Source organism: Crinia signifera, chromosome 3 (genome assembly GCF_055691185.1).
Source record: "Crinia signifera chromosome 3, ASM5569118v1, whole genome shotgun sequence".
Taxonomy (NCBI): Eukaryota; Metazoa; Chordata; class Amphibia; order Anura; family Myobatrachidae; genus Crinia; species Crinia signifera.
In genome coordinates this window covers 40486523-40513886 of record NC_139219.1, presented here as the reverse complement: position 1 = coordinate 40513886, position 27364 = coordinate 40486523, and the positions used below count along the sequence as shown (strand labels likewise).

The 27364-nt window shown below is 38.6% G+C and overlaps 1 protein-coding gene across 6 annotated transcripts in view; it reads right to left on the bottom strand.

Moving 5' to 3' along the window:
* Positions 1-6680: 6680 nt before the first annotated feature.
* EML4 (EMAP like 4) overlaps positions 6681-27364 on the bottom strand; it is a 158055-nt gene continuing 137371 nt past the window's right edge. For all 6 annotated transcript variants that reach the window (XM_083175685.1, XM_083175686.1, XM_083175688.1 and 3 more), the window contains 6 exons: positions 26172-26260; positions 24693-24790; positions 21601-21688; positions 21056-21154; positions 19262-19392; positions 6681-8977 (listed from right to left, as the gene is read on the bottom strand). In XM_083175685.1, the coding sequence (XP_083031811.1) occupies positions 8480-8977; positions 19262-19392; positions 21056-21154; positions 21601-21688; positions 24693-24790; positions 26172-26260 (1003 nt within the window). In that variant the 3' untranslated portion in view covers positions 6681-8479. The remainder of the gene's footprint in view (positions 8978-19261; positions 19393-21055; positions 21155-21600; positions 21689-24692; positions 24791-26171; positions 26261-27364) is intronic.

Sequence of the window (27364 nt, the reverse complement as noted above, 5' to 3'; positions counted from 1 at the left end):
TCTTGTCATTTTCTGAAAAAGTGGAAAAAAGCACTTTACGCTTTTTTAGTATGGGATTTATTAACTCAAAAACGATCGCACACAGGCTCTGTGCAAAGATGTGGCCTTGAAAATCAAACTCAAGAAATAGTGTAAAATGCTAGTGCTTGATTGATTCTTCAAGCAATATGTAAAACAAAGAAAATGGACAATATGGTATAGTATATTAGTATAGAGTTCCACCATGTACCCTTCACAGCAAGTGGTTCCAGTTGATCTAGTGTCTAGTAGGTAGACCTCAAAAGGTCTATATGCAATAGGTTGACATGAATAAGAAAGGTTTAAGTGTCCACCTGAGGTTCTTCACCCATTTTTTAAACTTTTCATATGTTTCCAATTGTAGCCCACATGGATGGTTAACAAGTGACAACCGTGACAATTTATTTTTTTAAACTCATGTTGACCTTTTTGTGTGTCCACCCTTGATAAGTTCGACCATGTTGAACTTTTTTATGTTGACCTTTTGGTGTTGACCTATTGACTGGATTAGTCAATACAGTTCTACATAGACAAACCCCACATCAAAGCTAGTGAAGACATCACTCTTCGGACTATTTTATCAGAAAATAGTTTAACTACCATTGGACAGTATTTGCGGAGAGTGTTTAATTTACTAAAATTAATCATTAGTACCATACCACTGGAAGCAGCATAGATTCCAGCAGCTTCTTTAATATTTCAGGCAGTATTCAATGCACGGTGGTAAAGTACCACAGGTAAAAAAGGAGGTAGCCTCAGGCCTTAATTTCTAGGGCTATTCAATTGGACTAACAACATCTCCCAATAGCCTAGTATGTTAACATATGAATGGATTCATGCATTAACGTGGATGTGTTGGTTTGTTTTTTTGACTCACTAATTCGGGTGAAGAAAAAACCCTGGGGGGGGGGGGGCACGCTTAATTAGCCCGTGGTAATCTATTATGGCTATTTAAATTCAAATCTGGTATCAATTCTACCTTACAGTAGTCACATATACTTGTACGATTCATGAAGCCAAGCACAAGGGGCTTACGCTGGTGATACTGTGAATTTCCAGAGAGCACCCACGTCCTCACTCTAGGGGAGGAGGGAAGGCTTATAAAGCTGGAGACACCAGAACCAAATTATAGTCCCTTGTGGAACCTTCAAGGTAGTGGAAGTGAAGAGATCACCAGTAGTTACCAAAGGAGCAGTAACATTTAAGATGGTTAAGTGCCAGATGTAATAAGATTGGATGCATTAGTCATGATGTAGGTTAATTTGGCAAATACAAGGTCGGTTTTGGAAGACAAACTTCCAAACCTCCAGTGAAGAATTTTGGATTTGCAGTGAGATTAGTGGTCCTTGGCAGTGTTGCTACACTTTTACAAATAGAGTCTGTCTGGGAAGGTTTTGCCAGATTCTATGTAGTAGCTGGAGTTTTCAGGTGTTAGGTTGACGCTGTCAAGATACACAATCAACAGAGCAACACCAAAAGAGTGATGCATGAAAAGGGTTTATTTTATTTTTTATTTACACTTTTTCATGCTTTACCATCCATGTGAACTTACTGGGAATGGTAAAGTGTGCTGATCGGAGCAGGGCACCTGGCCTGCCCAAAGCATGACGAGTGAATCATACACTATTTGGAGTAAGAAGCCTTTGCCCATTTACCACTAGTTCTAAATGCAGAAGCTGAGGCCAGACTGAGCTGAACACAGATAGACAGTTATTTATTACCAGTACAAGAAATATCTGAATGTTTTTTGCTCCTGTTCCTAAAGGCACCCTAAAATGAAACTTATGCCAGAGATTTTATTTAACTGGATACTCAAAAATTAAAAAGTATATACACAAAAATTAACCTTGAAATACAGACATGAATATTTTAATCCAAATCTATTTTTATTATGAAAACTATGGTCCCTTAGTTACAAAACAAGAACACAAATACACTACCACAATTAGAAGCAACGTTGTTGTTTTTTTAATCATGTTTGCAACCCTGTCGCAGGAACACTATCACTGAGTTTACTAATATTTTACATATGAAAGTAACTGCCATCTATCAGCCTACCATGAAAGTCATGAAAATCTGAGATTGTTGCGTTGGAAGCTGTGATTTGAGATGGAATGTCCCGCCTGTATTTTACTAAACCTAGTATACAGTATACTACATCTACTAAACAAATGAGGGCAAAAACACTTTACCAACATCCTTTAGATTGTAAGCTCTAACAAGCAGCGCCCTCTTCCCTCATGCTTTTCCAACTCAAACTCTTTGATGGTATTGAATTCCTTGGTCTTCTGCCACCCTAATTCTTATTTCAGTGTAATTTGCTGAAGTAGCCAAGTTTATGTACCCTGTACTTGTTCGACATTGTCTTGAACTGAAACTCATTCATTTTTTGAATATTTATGTACTCTGTAATTGGGCACTGCAGATCCCTAGTGGCACCATTTAAAAAAGAGAATACCAATGCATCCAATTTATTTTCTCCAAACTTGTCCCATCTATTGCTGCAAAATATGTGATGCCTTGCTTAGTACCTGCTTGTGTTTCAAGAAACAAGGATTCTATTATATATGGATTTCTCCAAGCAAGACTTATCTGTAGCCACTAAACCAGTGGTTCCCAAACTTTCTTGACCAGGGCACCCTAGAATATCAGCATTTGATCAAGGCACCTCTAGTCAAAAAGTTTCTTATGGAAATAAAAAAATAAGTAAAGTAAATTGTGCTCAACGGTCATCCTCAGGATCAGTTAAGTGAAGAGGAACATAGTTGTGGTTCTAATTGTCCTTTTAGGATTGGTAGTGACCAGCACACTACCTATCCCTTTGAAAGGGTGCTTCGGGTTCGAAGACTACGACCAAAATAAATTTATGCTCACACATCCCGAGGCAACTCAGGGTGCCTAGGCACAGTTTGGGAACCACTGCACTAAACTGTTATTAGTCAAACCACCATTCTACACAACTCCCTCAAATCTTTCATGTATCCTCTTGCTAGAAGCAAACAACGTTACACACCAGAAACCAACAATGCTGTACGAAAAAAAAATCACAGATGCATTAAACATCACTATGCAAGACTTCCGGTTCTGGGTTACATGGGCTAACACACAGAGCCCAGAGCTCCGCCAAACCCTCCATGAACGGAACCTTTTAAAGGCTATACCCAGCCTCTATTTACAACAGAGCAGACCCCCGGCACCCGATGGACAGATTTGTTACCTCCGCCGGGACCGCCAGCTCCCTGCCAGAAGCACCGCTTGGCTGAAAACATCACGCAAGCGCAGATTCCCCAGCACACAAGAAGGCCGCTGCAGAACATCCAGACACACTTCACCAGGTATGCCAGGCCCCGGACACCCCAGTCACATATGGAGAGGTGGTGGAAGCCATAAAATCCACCATGGCTCCCCTACTCACACAGGCAGGGTCTGATATAACTGTGCAGCTGAAATCCCTAACACACAGGATGTCAGTGACAAAAAAATCAGCTTGGTGCCATGCAGCATGATGTTTCTGACTTGAAGCAGTGTCAAAGAGCTTATTTCAGACAATTATCAGATCAAAACTCACTTTTTTTTTTCTGTCACACAATCCTTGGTAACACTCCAGATTCCCATAGGGAGCTGCATATTTACTCATAATTAAATTAGATGTTCCTATATATTTTTTGAAAGGTTACATAATGTTTGTGCCTGATTTGTTTCTATCTTTGCTTAATTATCAGATCTGGAACAAGTTAGACGATGTAGAAAATCATTCGAAGAGGAATAATATCAGGCTTGTGGGGTTACCTGAATCCATTAAAGGACCAGCATTGGCACATTTTGTCAGGAACACACTTCCAGATCTATTGGGAATTACCCAAGGATGCCAAGACCTAGTGGTAGAACGGGCTCACAGAGTGGGTCCCGTGCCCAGCCCAAATAAACCTAGGAACCTTGTCACGTTATTTAGGGGCCTGAATTATCTACACAGATGGCGTTTTGGTCAATGTCCAGACATGTTAAAGACCTTAACTAAATTAGGCACTAAATTATTTATTTTCCAGGACTACTCAGTGGAACAGACTAGGGCCCGGAAAGCATTTTCCCCTATTTGCTCAAAGTTGGTCTCAGAGGGCTGCAAATTTGGCTTGCTCTACCCAGCCAGTCTTCAAATTTACGATGGTTCTTCCCATAAGGACTTACTTTCCCCAAGAGACGCTGAAGCCTACCTCAGATATGACAAGGGCACCTCCAGATGACATCAGTGAACCCAGTCCCTCTGCTGCTCCGTAACTCATCACACCATGACAGTCATTAATGACTCAAGTAACTAATTCCACCACACCATTCCTGTACTGGATGCCCTTCCTATTTTTTCATTTTATTTCAGACCACTCCCAATCCTGCCCTCCTTGGATCTATAAATATGCCGGTTTTGATACAGCTCCTGTGCTCACGAAATCTGGACACTCACTTAAGGATGACGTAAAGTCAGCTTCTCTTGTGACGATCTTACCTCAAATGCAGATAACTGCCTTAAAATTTCTCCTGCCTTCTCCTCCCCTCACCCCCTCTTAAATCTCCCATTATTTTTCTGCATACACGCCACACGAGTGACCTTCTAAATTAGAATTATATTGTATAAGTATTTACCATGTTAGGAATGGTTTTACCATATTCTCTGTTTCTGCCCTTTCCTTGTATACAACCATTAAATTCACGGAGGACGGTGGACCTCCCTCCCCCATGTTCCGGTTGTAGATTTTAACTCTGGTTATATCCCAGTAATTTTTTTCCCCCAGAAGTATGCATTAGATAAAGGCATCTGCCTCAATAGATCTACTTCTATTTCACAAATGCCTAGATATAAGTATTGCTTTGTTGTATATCTGTTCGGTGTACTTGTCTTGTTTGTGTCTTCCCTGCCCCCTCTTCCTCCCCCCCACCCCTGTATTCTTATTTTGTTTATAGAGAAATGAGAATATACCTGATTTTATATTACAGCTATCTAGCTTTGGATTCTCTATCTCATGAGATAAGAACCTTACTATATAACATAAGAAATAGTCACCCCCCCACCTTCTACCCTACATGTTCTAACCACTGTGTCTTTACCCATGTCTTTGTCCTATATGTTATTGGTTTTAATTGCTTATTTGATGGTTATGTAAAATATGCATATCCCCATTGTTACCAGAAAAGCTTTTTTAGGAGCTAGGTCTTCCCTAAGAACAGGGGTGTCAACTCAAATTCATCGGGGCCGCATCAGCAGTTTGGTCACCCTCAAAGGGCCGCTGTATAATAATAATGCAATGACACCACAGGCTGCTCCCCCTGTAGAATATAAAAGTAATGCCATGACACCACCACCAGATATATTGTTTTCTTCTGTAACTTACTGTATTTTATCCCTCAGGCTCCTTTACTGCTGCTGCGGCTCCAGTAATTTCAATTCCACTCTCTGCACCGCGGCCTGTCCTGCTGCGGCCCCCCGACTCGGCCTGCCTTCCTTCCTCTCTGCAGACGCGTGGGTGGGAGGCGTCATCGTCATGACGTCCCCACCCAGCGTCTGCCACTGCCTCGATAAGAGGGAACAGGCTGCCGGGCCCTCCTTCACGTAGCCGTGGAGGCCGGTGGCCATGTTCCTGTGGCCGCAGACATCTTAAAAGACCACAGGAACATGGCCGCCGGCAGTGCAAAAAAACCTCTCAAAAAAGAGAATAAAAGGTGAAGGCTGGCGGCGGGCCACATGACGAGGTCTGTCGGGCCCGATTTGGCCCGCGGGCCTTGTGTTGACACCCGTGCCTAAGAAGAAGTTTATCTATCAGTTCTATTACTACTGGGAGAAACCAACCTCCTCTCTAAAATAGATAAGAAACGCGTAGTAAGGCATTTAAACTTCACAACTCCTACCAAATGGTTATAACCTTGCTGAAGACCTAATGATATTGTACAACACTGTATATGTACATGATAAGAGTGATCCTCATCATTCTCTGCTTTCTTCGTCTATTATTAGTTTGGAATATGCAAATTGTAGGATGTGAAAAATTGTTTCTCTGCATCTCTTTGTAATGAGTACATACTTATACTTTTGTATGGTTGAAAAATGTAATAAACAGTTATTTATATAAAATATATATATATATATATATATATATATATATATATATATATATATATATATATATATATATATATATATATATATATATATATATATATATATATATATATATATCACTATGCACTGCGGTACTTTCATGTAACACTCCTATTTTTGCAAGCAGACCAGTCTCACATCTTCTGTGAGTCAGTGCCGCTGTCATACAGTATTAATAAATGGCTTTGGAACCGCCTTCCACTAGTAAACAAGCACAGTAAAAAACATCTTCTGATTTATAACCAAACAGCACTTCAGGAATACATTCCATACACAGAGCGCGCATTGTGTTCCTCATATTAAAATTCACGAGAATGCAATAACCTTAACGAGCCTTATAATTAATACAAAGGCTACATTCTTAAACATGTGCGGTTCACAAACAAAAAGTATTAATGTGTAGTTAACCTTTGAGAAAAAGACAAAATAATAATACAAAGGAATGTAAGTTTTAGCCTCTACACACTCATTTTGAAACATTTAAAAATGTATTTAAAAAAAAAATTGGACCACACAGCAGAGTTTATGGTACGATTTTATTTTGCTCTTAAATGTCAAAAAAAAAAAAAAATAATTACTGTCTTTAGACAGGAATGCATGAGATAGAAATGGCTCAAACATCTTCACATGAAACATGAGTATTCAGATTTCATTCACAATTTTTGACCTGAATCTAGTTACATCATTAAAACTCTCCATACATAAATCACATAATAAACTTTTTTTATTTTTTTTTTATATGGTAGTTGCCATTACATACATAATGCAAGGCTTTGCATACAAGTCATTTTATAAATCTTATTTTTTTTATTTATTTGTTTCTGTAACGGCAACTAACTTTTTACCCCAAACACAAATGTGTAATATGATGTACATCATTTTAATCCACTCTAGAATTTATGTTTTCATTAAATGCCATATTTGATGAAAATGGTACACAGCACATGGTAGAAACACATTTTGTTTGGAAACGCTATTTCCTCAAAATTCTGAGGCATTTTTAGGACCACTGTAAACAAGAGAATACATCAGAGTAAATCGTTACATAGATGTGTGTGTAGAATATATTTTACACATACACAAATATGAAGATCTACAAATATCTATTGTATTGACACATGCACATACTACCATATGAATTAATTTTAGATATGTTTGTGTATGTTATGTCCTTTGGGCGGCCATTGTAATCCTCTAATGAACCTGATCTGTTGCAATACTCCTGAGAAGGTACTGGAAGGGAATGACATTTTGATGCACTTTGGAATGGCGCAATGACGTAAACGCTTGCACACTTAAGACTTGTGCATTAAACAAACAAAAAAAATTCTAAACCTATTTAAAATATTTTAACAAAAGTTATGGACACTTTGTATTATTAAAGTATTCACAATAATAAAGAAAATGTGTCTTCAGGATCGGTTGGGTGTGAAATGCGTTAATTTTGCAGCTGAAAAAAAAAAAAAAAAAAGAAGTACTAATGAAACTAATCTGAGCTGTATTTATTACAATTCTAAAGAAAAGAAAAAAAAAAGTTAGAAAACTTAGAAATGCCAAGCACCATTGTTTGTGAACAGTGATTTTTGTTTAATTATTTTTTAATTTAATTACTGCAAATCGCACCATGTTTTCCTGAATGCAGTTTATGTCCATTCACATGTGAATTTACAGAAATGAGAAATATGGATTAAGATGCCCTTAAAAAAAAAAAGGCTTGGTCAGGATAAAGCTAGATCTTAAATATACTGCTATTTAGTTGATAGGTAATAAAAATAGTCCTCAAGATAGGTAGCAGCACTTAGGGCAAACCTCTTATAGCAAATGTTAATTAGAGCTCAAAGAAATTGCATACACGTTGACCAAAGGCGTGCTGAAAATAGAGCACATTTAAAGGTTTTATTTCTTGCATGAACAATCCCGAGCTCATCATCCTTTGGCCTTTATTTTCTGCATCTAGAAAAGCCTTTGCAATATATGTAGCTATCTCTGCTACAAAACAGTTGTAGGTTTCTATGCATTTCATTAAAAACCAGTTTGACCCTACAAAATATGTGCAACAAACCAGTTGTGACATAAATTTCTGAATTCTATCATCTACATGTCTTGTCGACCTTCCAGCTTTGGCTTTTCCTGGAGCCCATGGCACAGTTTCCTGGATGAAACAAGCCTAATTCACACATGTGGTAACAAATGCCAACATATTATCTTGCTATTTAAACCCTCTTCACGACGAAAACTCACAGACCAGGTACAAAAATGAAAAAGAAATAAAGAAAAAAAAAAAACCCTAACAACTGAACATTACATTTTAATCTGTTAAGACACTTCCGAATCTTGGTTTTCCGTTACGGTAGGAGAATCGGTTGTCTCTTCGACAATTTCACTAGATGCCTCTTGACCATTTTCCTTCACGGGTTCTGGGATACCTTCTTCACTTTGGACCTCGTTTTGATCCTCAATGCAGTCTGTGACTACTTCCACAGCATCCTCTGTTGGTGCTGGCGATTCTACAGGCGTGTTGCTCTCCTCTACAGGTGTGTTGCTCTCCTCTACAGGCGTGTTGCTCTCCTCTACAACCTCTGGTGCTTCAGAAGTAGGGGAACTTTCGTCCACAACTGTTTCACTTAAAGCTGGTGTAGAAGCGGCACTTATTTCAACTATATTGTCACTTTGGGAGAGCGATACCTTTTCGATAAGTCTCCACTGCATGATGCTCATGTCTTTCCCGCCTGTTGAAATCAGGTGGTTGTCGTTATGCGAGAAGCTGACATTTGTGACATGGCTGCTGTGAGCACTGTACTTGTGACTCGGTGCCTATAAGAATATGAAAGGGATGTGAGATCAGTGCTTTTAGAAAGTCAAGCAAATTAACCTGATAATTTGCATACACTACCACTATCAGTTATTTTAATGACGTTGTTTAGGAAAAAAAAAATCTAAGCTATAACTTTTACATATGAGATTTCCTTTTATTTTTGGTTTAGTGAACTTTTAGCAGAAGGAATCTGAGATCTTCCGCACTTAGACATTAAAAGGTGACATGCTGGAGAACCTGACATTATATATTGTCTACATTGTTATTTTTAGGTAAAGAAACGGCGACTAATTGTTGTACAGTAAAAACTTAGTGCAAACTGGAGCAGTATTGTCGCGCAAATAGTAATACTTTTATCAATATTTTATCAATTGTATAAAACTAAAAATATTTATACACAGAGACAAGAAAAAAATATATATATATACACAAGAGAGTGTGTGTGTGTGTGTGTGATATTTTTTTCTTGTTGTGTATATATATATATATATATATATATACACCAAACAGTCTCTCTCTCTCTCTATATATATATATATATATATATATATATATATATATATATATATATATATATATATATATATATATATATATTTTTTTTTTTATTTTTTTTTTTCTTGTCTTTGTGTATAAATAAATATTTTTTTTTTAGTTTTATACAACTGATCTTTTAATATTTTTATATTGATATATATAGTATTACTATTTGCGGGACAATACCGCTCCAGTTTGCACTAAGTTTTTACCGTACAACAATATATATATATATATATATATATATATATATATATATATATATATATATATATATATATATATATATATATATATATATATATATATATATATATATATCTGTAGAAAAGGAAGGACAATGGGGGCGCCTCATAGCGTAGTATTTTTAATAAAATTTTTTTAGACAATACAGCAGTATTAAAAACAGTCAGAGGATGGTACCCGTACCATTTAATTCCTCCGCTGTGGGCTTGAATACCACAAGGTTTTTAATATCTACCCGTCCACGGATAACAGCACGCCTCCTCCTGCGGGATTACAGCACACCACTCAACACTTGCAGCCTTCCACAGACTACAAATGCGCCGGTACCTTCTCCTCGCTGGGTCAGGGAACGCCGATCACCGGGACACGGAGCACGGATGACGTCACACAGGCACGCCCCAAACGCGTTTCGTCATAGAGACTTCGTCAGTGGGTTGTCCTGTGTGACGCTCATCGCCATCCTTTATTCCCCGTACAGCCAATCACAGCCGGCAAAAACCGGACAATCCCTCTAGCCTTAGAAGCCGGGTGTTCATGTAAGCTTATCTATTACTGGGCAGACAGTGGCAATTATGTTGCTAAAAGCAATACAATTAGGTTCTAATAAAACATGAGCAAATGTAGTGATCAGCGCAACCAAGAACAAACTTTCATTTGGATCAGTCGAGAATTTTCTTTTAAAGGGTCATAGGTCAATGACCTCGATTTCGCAAGCAGTGTAATCTCATATTCTAGACTTTTTAGAGGGGCATGATTCATAGTTTTCGCCCGCCGTATTAGTACTAATGCCGATATAATCGGACAATCATATAGGAGTGAGAAGCAGATAGAAATAGGAATGAGAGCACAAATGCAGCCACACATATAGCTAGCATGAGGAAACTGTACGGTGACAGAACTTCTAGCTCACCCGTCTTTTAAAGCTACAGCAATTTTACATTGCATAGTTATTAAGCATACAGACTTCTCACCAATAAGCAATCTTTGTCGCTAAGACACTATCCATGGACATCTTTAGTACTGCTTTGTTCATACAAAACAGTTGTGAAAAAACTAGCATATATTATATACACAGTGAGTGCAACAAACAATTAATATAGAGAGAATACATAAATGAATAGTAAACTCATGCGACAATACTTATCAATTAATGGGCAGACAGTGGCAATTATGTTGCTATTACAATTAGGTTCTGATAAAACATGAACAAGTATAGTGATCAGCGCAACCAAGAATAGACTTTCATTTAGATCAATCCAGAATTTTCTTTTAAAAGGTCATAGGTCAATGACCTCATTTTAGCAAGCAGTGTACTCTCAAAATCTAAACTTTTTAGAGGGGCATAATTCATAGTTTTTGCCCACCGTATTAGTACTAGTGCCGATATACTCGGACAATCACATAGAAGTGAGAAGCAGATAAAAATAGGAATGAAAGCAAAAATACAGTTACACATATAGCTAGCATGGGGGAACTATACGGTGACAGAACTTCTAGCTCACCCGTCTTTGAGAGCTACAGCAATTTTACATTGCATAGTCATTAAGCATACAGACTTCTCGCCAATAAACGATCTTTGTCGCTAAGACAATATCCATGGACATCTTTAGTACTGCTTTGTTCATACAAAACAGTTATGAAAAAACTAGCATGTACTATATACACAGTAAGTGCAACAGACAATTGATATAAAGAGAATACATAAATGAATAATAAACTCATGCGACAATACACTCTTCATGTCAGCATTTGGATGGATATCATATTTTCATGTAAAGTGGATCCTTTATTTTAATACATACGTTTTTGGTGTTAGAAAGAAATTTTTCATTTATATATTTTAGAGTTTGTAAGAGAATAAGGAAAGGGAATCTGTTTTAGTATTTAATTAATTTTTCAGGAGTCTTCAATGAACGGTGTAATTTCATAATTCTCGTTGAGGCCGTGGGGCACTATGGTGTTCAACATGAGGATCCAGTAGGTCTCTCTTTTTATAAGATCCTTTTCACGGTCTCCACCCCTTTTATTTTGTAAGACATGTTCTATTCCTTTAAACTTTAAACCTGAGGGGTCCCCATTATGTGCAGTCTTGAAATGTCTTGGGATGCTGTGATTTGTTACTCCATTTTTAATATTTCGTACGTGCTCAAGCATACAGATTTTTAGGGGTCGTTTTGTCTTCCCTATATAAGACATCCCACAGGGGCAATTTATCATGTATATTGTGAAAGTTGTTTTACAATTGATAAGACTTTTAATTTTATGTTCTTTCTCCCCGTTTGAATTTTTAAATGATTTTGCTCCCCTTTCTGTTAGCGCACACATTTTACAACTATTGCAGGGATAGAAACCTTTGATGTCCCCTAAGATGGATGTATTTTTATTTTCATTTTTCTTAGTTTCCAGACAACTTTTGGACACAAAAGATTTAATATTTTTTGCCTTTTTATATATTATATCTGGCCTATCCGGAAGGTGCTCTGATAGGACAGGATCCAGTTTGAGGATGTGCCAATTGTCCTTTATTATCTTTTCTACTCCCCTTTGTGAAGAACTAAATTCTGTAACAAATGGGCAAAAAATTTTTTTGTTAGTATTACTACTGGTAGAGTGGTTCCTATCCTCTTTTTGTTTATATACCAATAGGGAGTCTCTCCCCTTTTCCCTTATTTTATTTTTTGAACTTTCAATTAGGCTCACAGGGTATCCCCTCTCTTTGAATCTTTTTGTGTACACCTCAGCCTGTTCATCATACCTTTCGATATTAGAACAATTCCTTCTTAGCCTTGTGTACTGTGATGCAGGGATGTTCTGTTTCCAAGATTTTAAATGGCAGCTAGAGAATTCCACATAGCTGTTGCTATCTACAGCTTTAAAATGTGTGGAGGTTTCAATCTCTCCCGTGGTCCTAAAATTTTCTGTACTTATCACAACATCCAGATATTCAATTCTAGTCGGGTTTATAGTGTGGGTGAATTTTAGATTGTATTCGTTGTTATTTATCCACAACATAAAATTTTCAAAATCTTCCTCACACCCCTTCCATATTATTATAATGTCATCAATATACCGTTTTGTGACAATCAAACATTCTGAATATGGACAATTTTTCAAAACCCTTTCCCAGTGTGGCATGTATAAATTTGCCAGACTTGGGGCACAGATACTCCCCATTGCCGTCCCACAAGTCTGGATATACCACTCATCTAGGAAGGTAAAATAATTGTGTTTCAACACATACTCTAGACATTTGCAGATAAAATCAATTTTTTCTTTTTTTAGATCACCAAATTCCTCAAGAATAATTCTGATCGTCTCTATACCTTTTTTATGCGGAATGGCTGTATACAGCGATTGTACATCGATACTACACCATTTAAATTCCTCAGACCATTCTACATCTTTCAAAATTTGCAACAGGTGGGTGGTATCTTGGATGTAAGTATCCATTTTTGGTACATATTTTTTAAGATATATGTCTACAAATTCAGACATCCGGGATGTTAATGATCCTATACCACTGATTATAGGTCTGCCTGGGGGACGGGATAGTCGCTTATGGATCTTGGGAATATGATATAAGGTGGCAAACCTTGGATGTTTATTAAGTAGGTATGAAAATTCATCTCGGTCAATGCTCTGAGTGCTAAGACCTTCCCTCAAGAGAACTTCAAGTTCTTCTAAAAATATTTCAGTCGGATTATTCCTTAGTTTTGTATATGATTTTTCATCATGTAATAAATTGAATGCCTCCTCTATGTAATATTCCCTATCCATCACGACTATCCCGCCCCCCTTATCAGCATTTTTAATCACAATCTCCTGGTTCTCTGCCAGGCCTTTAAGCGCTCTAAATTCACCAGCTGTAAGGTTATTTTCATTTTTCTTTATCGAGCACTCCATTGCATCTATATCTTTTTTTGCCAGTTGTGAAAACATTTCCACATACGGACCTTTAGATTCAATGGGGAAAAAAGTGGATCTAGGTTTTTTCCACTTTTTTCCCCATTGAATCTAAAGGTCCGTATGTGGAAAATGCTGATAAGGGGGGCGGGATAGTCGTGATGGATAGGGAATATTACATAGAGGAGGCATTCAATTTATTACATGATTAAAAATCATATACAAAACTAAGGAATAATCCGACTGAAATATTTTTAGAAGAACTTGAAGTTCTCTTGAGGGAAGGTCTTAGCACTCAGAGCATTGACCGAGATGAATTTTCATACCTACTTAATAAACATCCAAGGTTTGCCACCTTCTATCATATTCCCAAGATCCATAAGCGACTATCCCGTCCCCCAGGCAGACCTATAATTAGTGGTATAGGATCATTAACATCCCGGATGTCTGAATTTGTAGACATATATCTTAAAAAATATGTACCAAAAATGGATACTTACATCCAAGATACCACCCACCTGTTGCAAATTTTGAAAGATGTAGAATGGTCTGAGGAATTTAAATGGTGTAGTATCGATGTACAATCGCTGTATACAGCCATTCCGCATAAAAAAGGTATAGAGACGATCAGAATTATTCTTGAGGAATTTGGTGATCTAAAAAAAGAAAAAATTGATTTTATCTGCAAATGTCTAGAGTATGTGTTGAAACACAATTATTTTACCTTCCTAGATGAGTGGTATATCCAGACTTGTGGGACGGCAATGGGGAGTATCTGTGCCCCAAGTCTGGCAAATTTATACATGTCACACTGGGAAAGGGTTTTGAAAAATTGTCCATATTCAGAATGTTTGATTGTCACAAAACGGTATATTGATGACATTATAATAATATGGAAGGGGTGTGAGGAAGATTTTGAAAATTTTATGTTGTGGATAAATAACAACGAATACAATCTAAAATTCACCCACACTATAAACCCGACTAGAATTGAATATCTGGATGTTGTGATAAGTACAGAAAATTTTAGGACCACGGGAGAGATTGAAACCTCCACACATTTTAAAGCTGTAGATAGCAACAGCTATGTGGAATTCTCTAGCTGCCATTTAAAATCTTGGAAACAGAACATCCCTGCATCACAGTACAAGGCTAAGAAGGAATTGTTCTAATATCGAAAGGTATGATGAACAGGCTGAGGTGTACACAAAAAGATTCAAAGAGAGGGGATACCCTGTGAGCCTAATTGAAAGTTCAAAAAATAAAATAAGGGAAAAGGGGAGAGACTCCCTATTGGTATATTAACAAAAAGAGGATAGAAACCACTCTACCAGTAGTAATACTAACAAAAAAATTTTTTGCCCATTTGTTACAGAATTTAGTTCTTCACAAAGGGGAGTAGAAAAGATAATAAAGGACAATTGGCACATCCTCAAACTGGATCCTGTCCTATCAGAGCACCTTCCGGATAGGCCAGATATAATATATAAAAAGGCTAAAAATATTAAATCTTTTGTGTCCAAAAGTTGTCTGGAAACTAAGAAAAATGAAAATAAAAATACATCCATCTTAGGGGACATCAAAGGTTTCTATCCCTGCAATAGTTGTAAAATGTGTGCGCTAACAGAAAGGGGAGCAAAATCATTTAAAAATTCAAACGGGGAGAAAGAACATAAAATTAAAAGTCTTATCAATTGTAAAACAACTTTCACAATATACATGATAAATTGCCCCTGTGGGATGTCTTATATAGGGAAGACAAAACGACCCCTAAAAATCCGTATGCTTGAGCACGTACGAAATATAAAAAATGGAGTAACAAATCACAGCATCCCAAGACATTTCAAGACTGCACATAATGGGGACCCCTCAGGTTTAAAGTTTAAAGGAATAGAACATGTCTTACAAAATAAAAGGGGTGGAGACCGTGAAAAGGATCTTATAAAAAGAGAGACCTACTGGATCCTCATGTTGAACACCATAGTGCCCCACGGCCTCAACGAGAATTATGAAATTACACCGTTCATTGAAGACTCCTGAAAAATTAATTAAATACTAAAACAGATTCCCTTTCCTTATTCTCTTACAAACTCTAAAATATATAAATGAAAAATTTCTTTCTAACACCAAAAACGTATGTATTAAAATAAAGGATCCACTTTACATGAAAATATGATATCCATCCAAATGCTGACACGAAGAGTGTATTGTCGCATGAGTTTATTATTCATTTATGTATTCTCTTTATATCAATTGTCTGTTGCACTTACTGTGTATATAGTACATGCTAGTTTTTTCATAACTGTTTTGTATGAACAAAGCAGTACTAAAGATGTCCATGGATATTGTCTTAGCGACAAAGATCGTTTATTGGCGAGAAGTCTGTATGCTTAATGACTATGCAATGTAAAATTGCTGTAGCTCTCAAAGACGGGTGAGCTAGAAGTTCTGTCACCGTATAGTTCCCCCATGCTAGCTATATGTGTAACTGTATTTTTGCTTTCATTCCTATTTTTATCTGCTTCTCACTTCTATGTGATTGTCCGAGTATATCGGCACTAGTACTAATACGGTGGGCAAAAACTATGAATTATGCCCCTCTAAAAAGTTTAGATTTTGAGAGTACACTGCTTGCTAAAATGAGGTCATTGACCTATGACCTTTTAAAAGAAAATTCTGGATTGATCTAAATGAAAGTCTATTCTTGGTTGCGCTGATCACTATACTTGTTCATGTTTTATCAGAACCTAATTGTAATAGCAACATAATTGCCACTGTCTGCCCATTAATTGATAAGTATTGTCGCATGAGTTTACTATTCATTTATGTATTCTCTCTATATTAATTGTTTGTTGCACTCACTGTGTATATAATATATGCTAGTTTTTTCACAACTGTTTTGTATGAACAAAGCAGTACTAAAGATGTCCATGGATAGTGTCTTAGCGACAAAGATTGCTTATTGGTGAGAAGTCTGTATGCTTAATAACTATGCAATGTAAAATTGCTGTAGCTTTAAAAGACGGGTGAGCTAGAAGTTCTGTCACCGTACAGTTTCCTCATGCTAGCTATATGTGTGGCTGCATTTGTGCTCTCATTCCTATTTCTATCTGCTTCTCACTCCTATATGATTGTCCGATTATATCGGCATTAGTACTAATACGGCGGGCGAAAACTATGAATCATGCCCCTCTAAAAAGTCTAGAATATGAGATTACACTGCTTGCGAAAATGAGGTCATTGACCTATGACCCTTTAAAAGAAAATTCTCGACTGATCCAAATGAAAGTTTGTTCTTGGTTGCGCTGATCACTACATTTGCTCATGTTTTATTAGAACCTAATTGTATTGCTTTTAGCAACATAATTGCCACTGTCTGCCCAGTAATAGATAAGCTTACATGAACACCCGGCTTCTAAGGCTAGAGGGATTGTCCGGTTTTTGCCGGCTGTGATTGGCTGTACGGGGAATAAAGGATGGCGATGAGCGTCACACAGGACAACCCACTGACGAAGTCTCTATGACGAAACGCGTTTGGGGCGTGCCTGTGTGACGTCATCCCTGCTCCGTGTCCCGGTGATCGGCGTTCCCTGACCCAGCGAGGAGAAGGTACCGGCGCGCTTGTAGTCTGTGGAAGGCTGCAAGTGTTGAGTGGTGTGCTGTAATCCCGCAGGAGGAGGCGTGCTGTTATCCGTGGACGGGTAGATATTAAAAACCTTGTGGTATTCAAGCCCACAGCGGAGGAATTAAATGGTACGGGTACCATCCTCTGACTGTTTTTAAAACTGCTGTATTGTCTAAAAATTTTTTATTAAAAATACTACGCTATGAGGCGCCCCCATTGTCCTTCCTTTTCTACAGATTTCTAATACCCGCTGGACACGGGTCCTATACTTTGGGGAGCGACGGTCCGCTTCTAAAGGGACCTAAGCAAGGAGACCCAGGAGTGGTGTGTCTCGAGTTTGATATTTTTAGCCGAGGAGGACTCTTTGTTGCTGGACTGCTAAATTGTCACTCCAACACGGTTTGAGCGCAGCTGTCAAAAAAACCTTGTCTTGCCTATATATATATCTATATATATATATATATATATATATCTCTATCTATATATCTATATATCTATATATCTATATATCTATATATCTATATATATATTCTACATTTTTTACGGAGTAATCTACCACTGCTCTTTTACTTAAAGACTGGCTGACACCCTCTAAAAATAAGGGAATATTGTTATTTATAAATACCATCCAGTTAGGACGCACAAGTGGCGCCGCTCATTCAACTTGTACAGACTAAAAATAACAATGTTCATGCAATATTCAAGAGACGACCCATAGTGAGGAAGCGGCCAATCAGAATCGGAACTTTGACTGACTCCAAATGTGGCAACAGGATTAAATTCCTAGAGCAGAGAAGCTAATCTGCTGGTTTGGGGGAGACGATAGCTTGCTGTATAATGCGAAAATGAGATTTCAATTATACAAGAAGCCAAACTGTTACCTTGCACAACACCACCCATTTTCCAAACGCCTACAATGGTTAACAGTTTGTGTAGACACTACACTCTACTACTTTGATTGCAAATAGTAGATCACACTTCCATATATAAATGTAGTCTTTAAAAGCTTGAAAATCAAGTCAATATTTCTTAATTTTACTTGCTCTAAAAACCTTAGGCTCACAAACCAATTATGCTTTTTATTAATTAGTGCTATTCCAATTAGATTAAATATAATTTATATTGAATAACTTTTTACATAAACGCATGACAAGTTTCTGGAAGCTGTTAAACGGTGCAGTGTAATCAAAGTTTTTGCATACAAAAAAAAAAAAAAAAATAATGGGAATATGGGTTCCACCCCATTTTGCATAGTCACTTGTGCAAGGGTATACGGGTCCCTGGGTCAACAATGTCTAGGTCTACAAAAGTTTTATTTGTTTGTTGTAGACCAACTTGGTTGATACTTTATTATCCAAGTGGACATAAAGTTAGAATATAATAGCGTGACTAGCACAGCGAGGCACAGTGTCCATAGCCATGCGAGATTACGCGGTATACTATATGGCAGGCATTCCAAACCACGGTCCTCAAGGCATACCAACAGCGCAGGTTTTAGTGATATCCAGGCTTGAGCACAGGGCACTTAATTAGTATCTGAGTGATTCTGATTAAACCATCTATGCTGATGCCTGGATATCACTGTTGGTGTGCCTTGAGGACCGTGGTTGGGAATGCCTGCTATATGGTGTCCACGTTGACAAAATAAAAAAAATAAAAACATGTGAAAAGCTTGTGTTATACTTCTGACAATGTCAACCTATGGTATGTCGACCATTTCCAGGTCTCTATCTAGTCACTGTCGACCAATAGTGATCGACCTAGACATTGTTGACCACCTACTGTATACCGTAACCTGTGCAAGTATCTTAAAAATTATTTCCTATAATAGGTTTACCATTAAAATTATTGAATTCATTTCTATGGTTCTAAAGGAATGTAAACATGACAGAACATAACTTTATCAAATAAAACATAACAAAAAGGTGTGAAAGTCTCCTTAGACTATAACCATTGTTGTGCATGCAATTACCTTTGGTTTGGAGCACGGATACTGAAACAGATGGACCTTACAAAAGTCATCAGCGAGAGCAATAACCTTTCGGTTATGAGATCGTACTAAGGCATTGATATCCGTGCCATCTGATCCTTCAGGCCACACTCCTGGGAGGACAAGTAACACATTAATATAATAACAATAATATCATACACACAGAGTTCCCTAAAATACTCCCCCTGAAAGATTAAATAAAATCTTTTCAGAACTGCAGCTTAAAGCCCCCCACCCGCTAGTGAAACTTTTTTATCTCATTCCGAGTTTTGTGAACAAAGAACCGGAAGAGAAAGCATCACATGCCATTTTGCTCCGACTGTAAACCGAGGTGCGTTCCCGTGCTCCTCGTATCAGTCACAGATAGTCATGGCTGCCATGAATATTTATCACATCCTGCAGCCATGACTGGGATTGCGTATGTAACACAGCCGCCCGGGAGCTGCCGGATAAGTTAGCAGGATATCACATGTGATACCGCGCTCTAGTGGATTTAGTGTACTAAAGGCTAGTGGATCTAGCCTTTAGTGTACAAGATGCATTTTAAGCTGAAAAAAAATCTCACTTAAAGATGCTCAGCGCACAAGGAGGCTAAATATATGTGGGCACTTCTGTACAATATATATATTTACTTGCCTTAAATTAAAAATTCTCCATCGGGCTACCTATGTCGTATAGAGCCGGTATATTTACACCAGGGATGGGGAACCTTTGGCCCTCCAGCTGATGTAACTACACACACCAGCATGCCCTGCATCAGAATTAACATGGCCAAACAGCAAAACTGTAGCAGGGCATGCTGGGATGTGTAGTTAATCAACAGCTGGATGGCCAAATGTTCCCCCTACCTGATTTACAGTATGGAGTGGTCAATCAAATCAGAGCATTTTAGAGCAAAGAAGATGACTGGGTACACACTCTATGATATGCTACTTCAGCAATATAGTTAGCAATGTAACTTGAACGATCAGGCTATCTAGTGCACACACTTAACAATATCGCTAATGATACCGTTTAGTGAGGTCACCTAGCCCCACTCACACATGCAGTCGTTGACAATCTAGTCAAAATTTGACTGCAGGTTTAGAGGATGAAGGACATTGTTAATGATCCTCGCTGTTTGTCAATGATCTACTGCATACACACCACAACAGGGGCGGCTAAACTCGACCAGATCTACCCACCTATAAATGTTCAATTATGCCGAAGATCTAGGACACATGTTTTCAAACTCGGACCCCACACAGTGCATGTTTTGCATGTCTCCTCACAGAAACACAAGTAAAATAATTAGCACCACCTGTAGATCTTTTAAAATTTGTCAATGACCTGTGCACCTACCGGGTGACTTGGGAAACTGTGTGGGGTCCTCAGGACAGAGTTTGAGAACCCCTGATCTAGTACTTCAAAATAGGGGGGGAATAAGGACTAGATGTTTTCTAATTGTGTACAGACCAAGTATTTAGCTGTCAGATAGGTCAATGCCTGATTATACAAGTGTCAACTATTTCGAAAGGTAGGAAATATTTAATAGAAATCAGGGCCCCAATTATATATGATGTTGAAGAATGCACCACTTAGCTTTAATTTAAGGTGGAGTGGTTTTCTAAGAGGTGTATACATAAATGTGTCAGGGGAAGATGCAGAAAACTACATTTATAAGTAAGGTACACAAGCTCACTAGATCACTAGACCTGTGAATGGTTTAATCTACTGCACAAGAACTTTACCCTAAAACTATTTACATTTTTAGGAATCAATACAATAGTTCCTCACCAAACACTTGAAATCCCAGTACACAAGTGTAAGTTGTCCAATCAATATCTTTGCAGTCTGAACGATTCCGAATTAACTTACAGCCACTTGGAATGTCCCCTGTGTGCAACGAAACAGAAAACCAATAACAAAAGGTGGCAGAAAAACACAGGTTCAAAAAACCAAACATACGCTTGCAAGAGGTGAACAGCTTTCCGTTCTCAATGCAAACTTTCGGACTTTATGTTAAAGTTTATTGTTACAGAAAATGGTAAAAATATACACATATATAACATTGTGGAAGCAGAATGCCCTTATATACACATATTTAGATTTTCTTTATGAAGAATTCATTGGCCTGTAAAGGTTAATAGATTGAGGAAAGTAATCTGCTAGTATAAAGATAAATTACCCACTAGGACCAAGCGTCATGACTGACTCAGACATGCCAAAATATGACAGTCTATGGAAGAACTTATTCATGCATTCTTTACTGAACATTTACAAAAGTGAAAAGCAACCTGTACTTGCTTATGATATATAATGTACTTATATAATGTACTTACAGTATAATATTTCATAGTCTCCTGAGTTTGACATAATATATTTGTTATCTGGGGACCAGTCGAGGTGTGTAATGTAACTGGAATGTCCCTAAAACAATGCAAAGAGATAAAGATTTGTTTAAGCAAGATTATATGGAAGGGTTAGTAATATTTTTTTTCCCAGGGAGCTCTATCGGTTCAATCTAAACAGATCAAGACAAGATTTTACCATACAGACAATGGAATCGGTTTCTCATTTTTTTGTGTTTCTTTTGTCCCCCCAATACCATCCTTTGGTGCCAAATTCAACTAGATGTAAGTTGGCCACAAATAGTTAATGAAGGTTAAAAAAAACAAAAAACGGTACTTGTTTCCTAGCACGGCGCCCGTCTCATTGATCACATGCCTTAAGTTTAAGGTACTTAAGGCATGCGATCAACGCGATGGACCCGATTTTCTGTCAATCACCAAATTGAAACAGAAAATCGCGTTGATCGCGTCCATCGTGGGCCATTATAATGGGCCGCGATGCGACCGACACGAGCAACGCAATTTTCCCATAGAGAATAATGTTAAATTATTTCTAAAGTTAAAATCGCGTTGATCAACGCAATTTTACATAGGGAACAATGAGAAATGGGCCAATATGGCCAATTTCTCATTGTATATGGTTATAAAGTATGGTTAATGCCCCCCATTGTTAACGCCACCCTGAAGCGTGGCAAGCGCAGCGAGCCCGTGAGGGGCGGCGGTACGCGTCCTCCGACCTTTTCATACCCCCACTATCCACGTCGGCGTGGAGTTGATTTTATGAAGTGTGGCGAGCGCAGAGAGCCCCGCGAGGGGACGCATATACCTGTGAAGTTATGCGCGTGCGCTCGCCACGCTTCAGGCTCGGTGGCTCGCTGCGCTCGCCACACTTTCTAAAATCAACTCCACGCCGACGTGGATAGTGGGGGTATGAAAAGGTCGGAGGACGCATACCGCCACCCCTCGCGGGCTCGCTGCGCTCGCCACGCTTCGCTCGCCACGCTTCGGGTTCGCGTCAATAGTGGGGTGGCGTTAACAATGGGGGGGGGGGGGGGGCATTTCAACCATGAGGGGGGGTTTGCTATTAAAATGGGGGATTTTGGGGCTTTTTACATTGAAATCAATGTAAAAATCGGGTCTCAGGGACCATTTTACATTGATTCCACTAAAAAAATCGGGTCGATCGCATCACATGCGATTTGGTTGGCATGCGATGGACGCGATTTTTCCGACCCGATCAATACAATCAAAATCGCGGGCGCCGTGCTAGGAAACAAGTACCAAAAAAACCCTCATGAGTATTCAATTAGAAATCTTCAATAACACAAGTCTCAGAGGGAGTTAAGTAATTTTGCTTGCCGCTTCAGACTAGGTGAAGAGTAGGGAACAAACATCTTTATTTTAAATTAAAAAATGTCACGACAATGATTTATCCCTCGGGACACTCACTCCCAATTAAAACTATTTGAAGTAAACTACCTTTCATATGTATTCCTTATGGTAACTGCACTGCCCTATCAGATTTGCCACTTGTTGGGGACTAGTATGTTAACTCTACACTTTCATGCACTTTACAAAGGTTGTATAGATTTACCTTGCATTACCCATGCAATGCCATTTCTATTAGATTTGTGCACGAACCAGGAGCAAGCTTGATAAAAGTATTAACGGATTGGTGTAGAAAATGAAATGTGTATATTCACAGTATGGAACTTGTGGTTAATTACCTGTCACTTTAGGTAACCAGTTTATTGCCCTTTATTGTAAAACGCATTTGGTGCAACAAAAAAGCCTTCAGAACCAGAAAAAAAAAAAAAGGATGCACAAAATGTGGTTCTCGCTAGTCTTAAAAAAATCCTACCCTCAAACGTAAAACTCTCTCCAAATGCTGACCCAACTCTCTTCCCTTTTGCCTTTAAACTCTAATGCTGTGTACACATGGTTTGATTCAGTCCTAATCTAATCAAAAAGGACTCTGAATCAAACTGTGTTAGCTGCAATTGATCTCAATTCCCGATCTCATCCCCCTCCCTTCCCCCTGGCTGATGCCGGCAATCGTCCATATCAAATCAGTATAGCGGAGTCGTTTGTACACGGCATAAGTAAAGTTTACACCCTCTTTACTGCCTTTTGCTCCCCCCACTCCCTCTCAAATGTAACTGCCCTCAGAAATGTCTGCAAAGACTTCCTTGCTGCTAAATCCAAGGGCCACTACCCTGGATGTTCTCATTGACCTCTGTTGCTTTTGACACTGTGGACAACCACCTTATCCGCCTACAAAACCTTTACTCCCTTGATCTGTGAGATACTGCTCTCTGGCTGTCCTCATACTGTACCTCTTTAATCATTTGTTTCCTCCCATGACTTACACATAGACACTGAGCTGATCATCTTCCCGTCCTCCCATAACATTATCTATTGACGGCCTGATTATTTTCTCTACCTCCCAAGTGCACTGTCTTGGAGTTATCCTCAACACCTCTCTCTCCTTTAAACCACACATTCTGTACAGCTTGCCTGTCCTGTCATTGATATTATTTACAGTGGTAAACCCTCTCTCACCCCGGGGGCTACTAAGACCCTCATCCACTCACTTGTTAGCTACAAGATTGGACTACTGTAATCTCCTCCTAATTGACCTTCCTGACTACCGCTTCGATTCAATCGAATCCGTCTCAATGCTGTTGACAGAACACCTCCATCTCTCCACAAAACTTCAAACGGTCTTGAGAAGACCCATATTTCCATCACACCCAGAAATCTCTTATCCTTAACCTATCTTTCAAGTTTACCGTCTAGCTCTTGTGTGTCACCCCGGTGTGTCTGCCATCCCACTACAAGCAGGGACCTTCGTCACTCATGTGCTTTTCCTTCCTTTACTTTTACTAACTTTTACTCCATACATCAGCATCTAAGCCCTCTGCTTCGGCCACAACGATGCTTATTTCCGGGCCGACTGATGTAGCAAGGTTTATAAGCCGTGCGCATTATTTATATGGAGCCTAAAGGGTTCCACAGCAACTAACAAAGGATAATGCTAATACAAACACACACAGCAGCCATCTCCTGTACATTTTACTCACAGTGCACTTTCCATATCTGCTATACTTTCTTCCATTTTCTGACACATTATAGAGGTAAATGAAGTTGTCATGTGAGCCCACGGCCAGCAGGGTTCCATCTGTTGGAAAAAAAAGACAAATATATCAGATTTCAATAAAAAGCTTTTAATTGTTCAATCAGGGGAGCACTACTACTACTGTATTTTTGAGAGTCTTCGTGTTGGCTTTTTGTAAACAACCCATTATGGACCACTATAAAGTAAGGACATTCTATATTATGCGTGTGTTCTGGTCATAAATTATCATTTACAGTATGGTGTAGAGATAAACATTTATTATGATGAAGCCCAACTAATTAGAAATGAAAATAGAAACCCATACTCTTAAAATCAGACAAAATAAAATTGATCGAAATCATTGCATAAATGGACCCAAAACACCATACTGTAGATCACATGGTCCATAATGGGTTGTTTACAAAAAGCCAAGGACAGAGTTTGAGAACCCCTGCTATACAGATGGAGTGCCTTTGGTTCTTGCATGGGCTGGTGATCGGATCGGCAACCGGAAGGGGACACGCTTGCGTTCCCTTACTATGTTGGTCCCCGCTGCCCAATCCCACCTGCCCGTCTCCCTGAAGTGGAGACGGGCAGAAACTGGGTTGCTCGCGCTTCTCAGTGAGATGGAGCGCCATCTCGCCAACGGTGACAATCTGGTGAGCCCCGGCGCTGACTGAGAGGTGCTCCATCTGTAGATCATGGGGAGAATTAAAGTAGCTGCAGTAAATTACCACAGCTAATTGATACCTGAGGACTTATTCAGTTAGCTACGAAAGCAGTCAGTATCAATATGTTTTTTTGTGCTAGGTGAGGTCATCAGCAAAATAAGTTTGATCTTTGTACTTCTGAAGACAAAAGTCTGTAAATTGAGTTCTGTAAAATGAATTTGCCAGTTCAGGTCTATTATATATGAGAGCATGGGGGGGAGCACTTCCAAAAACTTAGAGATAGAGTGCAATGTCTGTACATCTGTTCCAGGTGAAAGGGTTGACAGTGTCTACATACAGTCAATAGGCATACACAAAAAGGTAGAGATGCATATGTTGACCTTGTGCAGGGTTTGACAAATTGTCAACACAAGAAAAAGTTTGAGAGGGAAATGGTTGACACTTCTTTGGGCAAGGTGCCTCCCTTTTTGTAAGTGAGGGGTTCCAAGGACACACTATTTTGTGAATTTTTTAGCGATCACTGCTGTGCTCAAAACACTTTACTTCTCCCAATCAGAACTCACGTGGATGATAATGCATGAAACCATAATATTAGTATGGTAATTTTAAGCATCTGCGACAGATATAAATCTACATAAATTACCATTCCTAAATCTACTTTGCCAGATGGTGGCTGCAGTTCTAAAGCAAATGTGTAGGAATGCCGTAGAAAGTAACCAGGACTTGATGTCTGTAAAACGTTTGTCAGGTTGCTGTTAAGAAATGACACTTACCAACTGAATATCGCATCACTGAAAGCTGCTCGTTACCATCAGTATGTATTGAAACAAGGTCTCTCGTCTCGGCATCCAGGACAAACCATCTAAATTAAATTAAAAAGTAAAACAATTACAGAAAGTACAAGTGGAAAAAATATGAAAATATAAAAAAAAAAAAAAAAAAAAAAAACAGGCTCAAAGGGCATGCAACTGCTTGTCACAAGTCCATGTTTAAATGGCTGACACGGAAGGGTCACTGAACTGCAACTACTAGCTAGCTGTATTAGATTGGTTACATACCCTCCCCTGAGGAGTATTATTTTAAGTAGTGAAGTTCTCCTCTTTTACCCCAACAAAGCCTGTGTATATAGCCCATTCCCTCAGATGAGAGCTGAGGATATCAGAAACCATGGAGCCACCAAAACATGGGCAGTGGAAGGAAGACTGCATGTAAGAAATACAGCACTAGGTGAGGATTTCAATGTAAAGAGAGAGACCTTTGAGGAATAGTTAAGTGATACATTTAAAAATAAGTTCTTTTTAGTTTATATACACGGTTGTGTTAATTTCTTGGCTCACCTTAGGATTTAAGCTATGAGGACATATTGAACAAATTGGGATTGTTAACACTAGAGAGGAGACATTTAAGGGGGGACATGCTTAACATGTAAAATATATCAGAGGCCAATATAACGAACTGCCAGGTGCCTTTTTTACTGTAAGGAAGGACTTTAGGACACATGGGCACGAGTTTAGATTGGAGGAAGGAAGATTTTGTTCCCGTTTTACGGTCAGAACAGCCAAACTGCGGAACTCTTCCTGGTGACGTGGTGTTGGCGGACACAATAAATACGTTTAAAATAAGGTTGGAGAAACATCTATTGGTTAAAAACATCCACGGGTACAAACAATGTCTTTAAAGATATCAGAATATACTACATATAACAAGGGATGAAGCTAATAGATCATACTGACTAACCAAGGTTGAACACGATGGACTCAAGTCTTTATTCAGCCTTACCTGAAATTTTTTGGGACAATATACCATGTAAAGAAGGTAAAGTACTGTACATAAAAACATCTATATGCTAGACAGACCATGAACTCAGTATGTCCTATAATCTTGTGTCCCTTTAAAGTTCACTCTGGATGCCTTTGTGTATATCAGTACTTTGTAAATGGGGGGGATTTTAACCCATGAATAATGT